This window comes from Capsicum annuum, chromosome 4 (assembly GCF_002878395.1).
Source record: "Capsicum annuum cultivar UCD-10X-F1 chromosome 4, UCD10Xv1.1, whole genome shotgun sequence".
NCBI lineage: Eukaryota > Viridiplantae > Streptophyta > Magnoliopsida > Solanales > Solanaceae > Capsicum > Capsicum annuum.
In genome coordinates this window covers 160,126,571-160,136,000 of record NC_061114.1, presented here as the reverse complement: position 1 = coordinate 160,136,000, position 9,430 = coordinate 160,126,571, and the positions used below count along the sequence as shown (strand labels likewise).

Here is a 9,430-nt window from a genome sequence, read left to right as displayed (position 1 = left end):
TATGAAATATAAAGTAAGAACAAGAAGAATAGAAAGTGAAGAGAGAGTGATTATTATTTCTCTTGAGAGATTTTTTGAAAGTGTCAATTACAATGAAGAAAACCTCTTTAAAATCGAAAATGGATTCGATACAATTCAACAGTTTATTTATAGGGAAAAAAACTAATCTTGAAGTATCTAATTTTTTCATAAATAGACATTCACAATATATGTGATAAAGTAGACATACACTACATATAGTAATACATTTATAACAAGATCATTTTTTTAAAACAATCCAAAATTATTTGCGGGGGCCAAAATTGAAGACGAAATAGTTTGGAACGACACTCCAAAGTGTCAGCTCTACCGGCCCATTCATAATTGGGCCTGAGATTTGATCACAGAACACTTTAGCTTTGGCCCATAGTATAAACTACACTTCCTACCTTGTCACCTACAAGCTACACCTGCAACATTTTTCCATTTAACCAAAACACATCAGAAAACCTAAACTAGGAGGAAAAGAAAATGAGGCAATTCGATCCATGGCCAATCTTCTTCCGTCGTGAATGGAGCCGTAACTGGCCATTCCTCGTTGGTTTCGCCGTCACCGGCACTATCATCACTAAGCTCTCCCTCGGTTTCACTGGTATGCAGTAGTCTAATATTGATTTCCACATGTATATTTACAATGTCTAATTGCTTTTTATTAATTAGATCTGATTTTGATCTACGTAATGGATGTTTTTTTTTTGGTAGAGGAGGATAGGAAGAACTCTCGATTTGCGCAGAGGCATAAGAAGTAAGTTTTATTTATAGATTGAAATTTGATTTTGTGGATCTACTTCGTATTGATTGGGAATGGATGAATGGTATATTATGATTGAATTAATTGCTGGCTTACGGTGTTTTTAGTTTGTTAATGAATGGTCAACGTACCTTGCTTAATGAGCTTAGTTAATCGACCTAATTTGTAAGGCAGAGAGAAGGATGAAATGTTTATAGAGCTAGGTTAATCTGTATTTCAGTAGGGTATTTGTACATGAAGAGGGATAAAATGTTTAAGAACCTGTGCTTCTATAGGTTATTTGTATGAAAAAAGTGTGTGACTTGTTAGTTTTTGTGACCTTCTTAGGTGTGGGATACTGTAGTGAATTTGGACTTAATGGTCAATAAGGATTTTGTTCCTTTCAGGATAGTAGAGAACATTAGGAGAATACGCAGGATTAAAAAAGGATGATATTCTGAGATCTAGAAATGAAAATTTGAAGGAAGTTGTATAGGATTGGGAGTATCGGGGGATAATAAAAGAGGAGGTTAAAGAAGTGATATTGAGAATTCAATGAGGATACTGAGCTATCAGAGAATTTTCTGGTTAAAAAGAGAAGTAATCATACATTCAACAATGTATTTGAAAGAGAGAAAGTGTTACCGCGTTTAATAATTTGAAATAACAATAGATCTCTAGTGCAATGAGATGAAAAGTTGAGGAACACAATTGATGAATAGATTTAGCTGTTAATATCAATCTACTTTCAAGGGTTTAAATCACACTGAGAGGTGGGGTGGAATGTGTACATGTCGTGTCAAAATTTTTCATGCACACCATGCGAAGTGTCACACTAATGTTTCTTTGAACAATAAGGTCTTACCAACATCTGTTTAAGATTACCAATGTTATGCTCCATCATTAACCAGGGGATAGAATAGGTAGTGGATTAACCAAATAAAACTGATCCAAATGCTCCACCAAAACAGGACCCAAAGGCTCTATCAATATTGTAGTTCATCAAATATTTAGTGCTCATTAACACTTTGATTTGACCATTTCATTCTCCTTGAATTGTCTTTCTCAGAAAGAGAGCATTAACGAATTGATACTTACAAACCTTTTACAGTAATTGGAAGATATGATTTTATGTTGTGATATATATATGACCTTAGTAATGGATCCAGTTTTGTGGATGTGAAACTATTCTGCTAACTTGAGCGGCATCCAGATTTTGTAACTTGTTGGGTTCAAGCTGGCACTGAAATCACTATTTTAAAGATTATGCAATATTGAAATATTTTTGTGTTCTAAGTTCTGGGTGTTCGATTGAAACCCTTAGCACTAAGGCTACATCTCTCACTAGGTAACTGTAGATGGGCAGCTAATTCCTAGTGGCTACATCCTCATTTTCAATCTCTATGGGATACATATCATGTGAGTCCCGTATTGATAGGTGGCACTGAAGTCAGTTTTATCTGCACTTGTTAATTTTGTTGCTGAACTCATTAGTCTACTCATCTCTACATGTTTGTCTAAAAAAAAATCTGACTTGTGATTTCTTCTTTGTTGCAGCTGACTCCGTACATGCTCAGTCTTCTCTCTAAGTGGATGCTACTTTACCAGAGACGGCCCTTTTCCTTTTTCTGTTTACTTCCTTCTCTAGACTGTCAAAGATTAATACATGTTGCATAAAATCCCGCATGTTGGGATAAATTTGGAAGCTGTCTCTGAACTAAAACCCGTATTTGTTTGCTGGGACTCCTTATCTTGCGTTAATTATTAGCGACTCCTTTTAAATGTAAAATTTACGTGAGTTTTGAAGCTTCCAGACTGTTTCGTCCTAATAAAATATCATTCTCATTCAATATTTCACAGTATTATAGCCGCACATGGTAAGTTTATATTGAACCGGTGGTGTTGGTCATCCTTGGTTTTCTATCAATCGTTTTAAGTGCTTGGGCAAGTTGGGTGGTGGAGTCACCATCTGCTGTTGCTACTGCTTTGAAGACCTTGCCAAGAATGAGATCATTAGTTTTAACAATCTCAAGCTGCAAGCTTCTTGTTGCTAGGGTCATTATGTTGTTATAGCCAAATACTAACAAGAATAGTATCTTCCTGCTAAATCGACCTTTTAATTCTTTTGATAATGCTCCTACGATCGTACCTGCTAGATCCGACTCCTAATGTGTTTTTCAAAAGATCGGGAAAAAAATGTTTGATAAAAAAAAAGCTTGTTAATAAAGAGTTTTTGGGAAGTTACACGCCTACTCGAAGATTATTAAACTCCGATACGAAAAATCATCTGTCCAGAATAAACAAATTATATGCAGTTGAAGGTAGGGGTGGTAAACAAATTATATGCAGTTGATGGTAGGGGTGAGCATTCGGTTTGATTGTTGAATATCGGTTCGATTTTTCGATTTTCGGATTGACAAAAATGAAAACCACAACCAAATCAAAATTATTTTGGTTTGGTTTGGTTTTACAAATTCGGTTCGGTTATTTCGGATTTTTATTTCGGTATTAAAGTAGTGAGTATTTAGAATTGGTGATTTTTCTAGAAAAATAATCTTTTTTCAAACCAATTTTTCATTCCCAAATATAATTAATTCAACATGCATGAAACAACCATAAATATCGACCTCTCTGAGTCATTGCCGTTGGCGTGACGGCAGTGACGAACTGAGCAAACGACTGTCGTTGGCGATGTTGAAATTTCAAATGAATTGACGAACTGAGGATGGTTGAGTGCTGCTGCAGCCTTTACGTTAATGTTAGGGTCTAAAGCAAAACAGTATATTAGGATTTAGGGTTACTAAATGATTATAATTTATATATTTATATGTTATATCAGATTATATTTTTAGTATATTTACATATATATTAAATTTTATAATATATATATATATATATATATATATTATAATATATTATTTATATAATTTCGGTTTTTTGATTTATCCGAATTCTTTTTTTGTAAATCCAAAAACCAAACCTTTTAACTAAAGTTCTAAAATTTGAAACCGAAATCAATCCGAAAAAACAAAAAACTAAATCAAAATTAAATTTCAGTTCGGTTTTTCGATTTTTTCCGTTTAAACCAAAATATGTCCAACCCTAGTTCAAGGTGCAAATAATTTTAAGAAACAGTAAAAGAATGAAAATTAAATTTCAATTTAGTGTTTCGATTTTTTCAGTTTAAACCAAAATATGTCCAACCTAGTTGAAGGTGCAAACAATTTTAAGAAACAGCAAAAGAATGAAATCGCTTTCAATCACAATGTCCAGATGGCATTAGTAGTTCTTTTTGGATTGAAGCTAAAAGCACGCCTTCTCACGTTTAGGAAGATGTTGCTCCTCTTTGGTCCAAATTAATAACCTAGAACTTCTTTGCCGGTAGGTCGACCCTTATTTTTGGAGACACCTTATTTAATATTGTTGGGTTCGAAATAGAGATGATGTCATACGGAAGCTAATAAGCGAACTATGAAGGCGATAGTTTAGATGAAAAGAAAAATATATTAAAATGGTATATTATTAATATGATTTGGTCAGACGATTTACATATTAAAACTAATATTGGAGGAACATAAAATCTCAAGATTTTTAAAAACTACATAGTGGTACTATTGTATTGAGGTATGAGCAGAGGAGTTTTCTATAAAATAGAGGATCAAAACATTTCCTCCACAAAGAGATTAATCAAATATGGAAGAGTTCTATATTTTTCTTCAATAGATTATTAGTACCCAAATTTGATAAGAAAATCAGGATAAAAATCCTAACAAATCTCTCATTTTTGGTTGAATTTTCTTGATAAAACTTGATCCGTCTTTTTCATGTCACATATATGATTTTGGTTCTTCACATAATCTTCATATATCGTTGTTGCTTGGCATGCTTAAAAATTGAGCACTTTTGGGTTAAAAATATTGGAACCCTTTTACAGGGTTAAAATGAGCTTTATTTTTAAAATATAACAACAGGATTATTGAAAAATATGATTGAAACTTCTTCTCCATATGTATTTGGACAAAAATCTTCATTATCATCAAATTAGTTGCAAACTTGATTTGGATTTGCATTAAACTTGTCTTTAATCTCGTTTCACAACATTAGACCTTTGAACTATAAGTTCTGATACCACTAGTTGTGTTCAAAATCGAGAAGGTGTCATGCGGAAGCTAATACTTGTAAAATATTGTCGTGATAAATTAGATGGCACAAAAATATACTAAAAAGATATATTATTGATAAATTCAGTCAATTAGCCTACATATTATAAAAAATAATAAAAAACATAAAAACTATTTGAAAGAAAATCTCCACCTAAGCAAGACTCTTTTATGTTTACATTGTGGATGATATTGTTTTATGTTATAGAAGAGGGATCTCGTATTTATAGAGGTTCAAAACTTTTACTCTAAGAAAAAGGCGTGGATATTTTTTAAATTTTGTTTCAACATCTTTTAATAATTTTCTTTTTTTCGTAAGATATATTCATTAATTTGTTTATTATTTTATCCTGTAGTAATTGCAGAGTTACAAATTTCTGTATAATAATTTATTCTATCTGTACTGTAATGTATATCTAATTCTAGATTTTCAATGTTATTTATTATCTTGTGTTGTTCTTCTCGTAGTGAGTTTTTTAAATTATATAAACTATCACATGTACTTTTTTCTAAATTTTCTAAGGTTTTTTCTATCCATATTAATTTTTCTTTTAGATTTTCCATTATTTTTCTAATCCGGTTTCTATAATTAATTTCATTATTTAGATTTTCTTGATTTTCTCTAGTTTTTCTAATATATTCTAACATCTCTTAATCTGTATAATATCCTTCTGGGTAAATTTCTTCGTATAACTGTTCTAGCCAATTTATGGTTTCAATTTCATAGTCTATTACTTTTTCTAATATTATTTTCTTAATATCTATTATTTCTATATCTATAAGTATATATAAGATTAAAACTTTAAGATAATCTAGGTGATCTATTTTTTAGAATTGATTTTATTATAATATTTTGTAGTTGTTTGTTTTAGTCTTAGTAATTCTTGCATATTTTTATTAAGAAATTCCATGTATTTTATGTTTTTATTTTCCATGTATTTGTCTATATTTATTTTTATCTGTTTTTCTAGTAACTGTATGTTTCTCATATTTTTTTCTAAATTTTCTATGTAATTTGTCATGGTAAGTATTTGTAAGAGTAGTTAGGTAGGTATGGTATATAATTTACTCTAGTCATGTAATATTTACCAAAAGCTTTTTCTAATATGATTTTTCTTATATCTACTACTTTTATATCTTTAAGTGCATACAAAATAAGTATTTTAAATTTATCTACCATCACATCAGATAAATAATTATTCATTTTCATAAAATTATTTTTTTCAAAATATTCCCTTCAACCATGTACATAACAAAATATGGTCATCTTAGATTACTATATACTAGATTATTCTTAAATAATATGTTCTTCGGTCACTATTAACATGGTAATCCGGATACTTTTTCCCTTAAACAGCGCCTCTACTCTGGTTACTCCCCGCCACGGCTTCTTGCCTCATTGGTTTCACCTTTAGGATGGCATAGTCCTTAGGGATCTTTCTCCGTTTTCGCTTTGTTAATAAACTTTTTAACATATTATTCTTCGAATAATTCTACTATAAAGTAACTAATATGAATTTATTTTATCAATCATGATTGTTGGAAATTATGAATTTAGCTATTCATAATCATAAATAAATATACCTGTTCGGGTAGTTTTGATATTTCTGAAGTTTGTTCTTCCATAGCTTTTTCCATTGAAATATGTCTATTTAATTAACTGGGTAAAATATTTGTTGTGGAATGGAGAGAGTGTTTGCTTCAACGCATGAAGGCTTGCTTTGCAATGCCTTCAGCTTCCTTTATTTATAGAATGAAATCCTCTTTACAATCTTTACACGTTTTTTTTTACATTGCTAAAAGAACTATAAAAAGTCAAAAAAGGAGGCTAGACTACTAACTAGCTTTTAATTTCCTACAAACCTACAAATCTATAATTATTGCATCTTTTACGTAAAGTCTAAAGACTTTATACAATAATTCAACAATAATAAGACTTTGTACAATAATTCAACAATATCTTGTCTCCGTTGATTTTGTCGTATCTGTTATATCTCCATTATTGCTTCTTATCTTATCTTTCCAGCTGTCATTTTGTCTTCTTTTATTCTAGATGTACTTCTGGAATAATGTTATCTTCTCCATTACACCTTGAACATTGGTGATCTGGATATTTGTGTCCAATTATTTTACAATATCTTGTCAGTAGTCCGTCTGAAATAAATCCTTTTTTAATTGCTCTTGCGGTAGATTTTTTTCTGGGTTGAGTAATGTCATTATCCATTGTCTGACATCTTCCATATCTGCTTGTCGTAGCTCTTTTGAATTAGAGTAAATCATTTGATGATCTCTCGAATAATAGCTCCATATTGGGTTTCCATTAGTATAATTATTTGCTAGTTCTTGGACAATCTTAGCTAGTCCAATAAGTCGTTTATTTGCGTAGAAATCCGGTATCTCAATTCTGGGTATCTCCGGTTGCTGTGTAATATCTTCTGGTATGATCATGTCTCTAGTTAGTCCTATCTTTACAACTTGTGTAACTGGTTTTATTTCATCATATAGTATCTTTGCTGGTGCAGCATAACACTTTATATAAAATAAATTTCCTTTCGTTATCCTTTTGTAGGTGGTGAATATCTTGTATAATTCTTCCATAGCTATTAATTCTTCTCCGTCTTGGGTATATATGGTGTTTAATAGTCCATAGTCAAAACAGGTTTTTACTAGGCTTGGGTTAGTTTTGGGTAGTGCAATTAGTTTGTTATATCCTTGTAATTTTTGGGTTATATAGTTGGTGTTTGGTCCTTTGATGTTTGTAGCTCTAGGGTTATGGTTTAGAAAAGTTTGTACTCTGTAGATATTTTCTATGTATTTCTGGGCGGTGTAGTTGTAAACTTTTTTATCTTAGTTTAGGCTATCTCGGTATGTGCTAACTTGTGGGGGTATAAACAAGTGGTCTTTTTGTGTTTTTGGTGTAAATGGTTTTTCAAATATTTTATTCATATTCATATTCTGGTATCTTGGTCGATTAACTCCTTTGCTTGTACCTGCAGAAGTAGATTGATAAATGTTATGGGTTTTATGGAGTGTCCCAATGTCTCCTTCTAGCTCTGGAACTTTAATGTCTTCCGATCGACATAGCTCTGCACACTGTTGAGTTAGCTGATTTGTAGCTATAGACTTCAGTTTATCTTCATTAGTCTTTAGCTTTTCTATCTCATTACCCATACTGTCCACTTTTATTGAAAGCGTAGTTAGGGTGTTAAGTATTTTTTCTAGAGTATCTTCTTCTATTATTTCAGTCTGTGTAGCTTTGTCTTGATATGTAATCTGCAATAACATTTTTGTTAGTACTGATCACTTCAATTGTAAATGTGAAATTTAATATATTCAAAACTAGTCTCCGAATCTCTTTTGTTGTAACTGAATTTTGTATTTTCTTTGTTAACCACCAGTGTACCTGTGTATTATCTGTTCGTACAATAAATTTGTTATATACAATATATGGCTCAAATGCTAATAAACATTTATATAATGAACATAATTCTTTCCTATTTATTTCCCATTTTATTTCTGTCTCATTGAACGTACCTGAGTAGTATCTACAATGGTGTTCTATTTTTTCTGCTTCATATCGATATTTAAGTACTCCTCCGTAACTATATTCACTAGCATCTGCTTCTACTATATATATAAATTTTCTATTTTCATCTGGAAATTGCAATTTTGATAATTCTTTACAAAGAAATTTTATTTTTTGAACTTGTTTTTTATCTTCTTCATTATAGTTATATTCTACATTCTTTTTTAATTTTTTCTGTAGTGGTTTTAAAGTTTCTGCTAATTTTGGAATATATTCTCTCACTTGGTTTACTAATCCTAAAATGATTGTAATTTCTTTTTTGTATCTAATTCTTCTTTCGAATTTATTATTTTTTGTACTATATGTTGTTGCATTTTTACTCCACTTTTATCTATTTGTATTCCTAAAAATTCTATCTGATTTTTCATAATTTCAGCTTTCTTTTCGCTTAGACTTATTCCCGATTTTCCTATTATATCTGTAAACTGCTCTAATAATTTTAAATGTTCTTCTCTGGTTTTTGTATATAATAATATATCATCTATGTATACTATACAATTAGATAATTGTTTAAAATAATTATCCATAAAATGTTGATATCTACCTGGTGCATTTTTATATCCAAATGGTAATACGTTCCATTCATAAAATCCTTGTGGTACCGTAAATGCGGTTAATTCTTTAGATTCTTCTTCTAGCTTTAGGTGATAAAATCCTGATTTACAATCGAATTTGCTAAAATAATTATATCCTTGTATTTGTCTTATTTTTAATATCTTATTTGGTATTGGATACTTATATGTTATAGTTTTTGCATTTAAATTTCTGTAATCAATTACCATCCTACTTTTTCCTCTTTTTTGTTCACCATGTTTATTTACTATAAATGCTGGACTATTATGTTTACTATTACTTTTTTTGTATATATTGTTTTTCTAATAATTTATCTATATGCATTTTAAATTCTTTTAAATC

The 9,430-nt window shown here is 30.4% G+C and overlaps 1 protein-coding gene across 1 annotated transcript; it reads left to right on the top strand.

Annotated features, from left to right (window-relative positions):
* The first annotated feature begins 431 nt into the window (after positions 1-431).
* On the top strand, positions 432-788 carry LOC107867786 (ATP synthase small subunit 6, mitochondrial). The gene is made up of 2 exons (XM_016714198.2): positions 432-631; positions 742-788. Exons 1-2 carry the CDS (start codon positions 511-513, stop codon positions 786-788), a joined length of 168 nt encoding a protein of 55 aa, XP_016569684.1. The 5' UTR covers positions 432-510.
* The last annotated feature ends 8,642 nt before the right edge of the window (positions 789-9,430 follow it).

Excerpts from the sequence above, each read along its gene's own strand:
- LOC107867786 (XM_016714198.2), top strand. The coding sequence starts at position 511 with ATGAGGCAATTCGATCCATGGCCAATCTTCTTCCGTCGTGAATGGAGC. Across the intron at positions 632-741 it reads GCTCTCCCTCGGTTTCACTG|AGGAGGATAGGAAGAACTCT; the intron begins GTATGCAGTAGT and ends TTTTTTTGGTAG.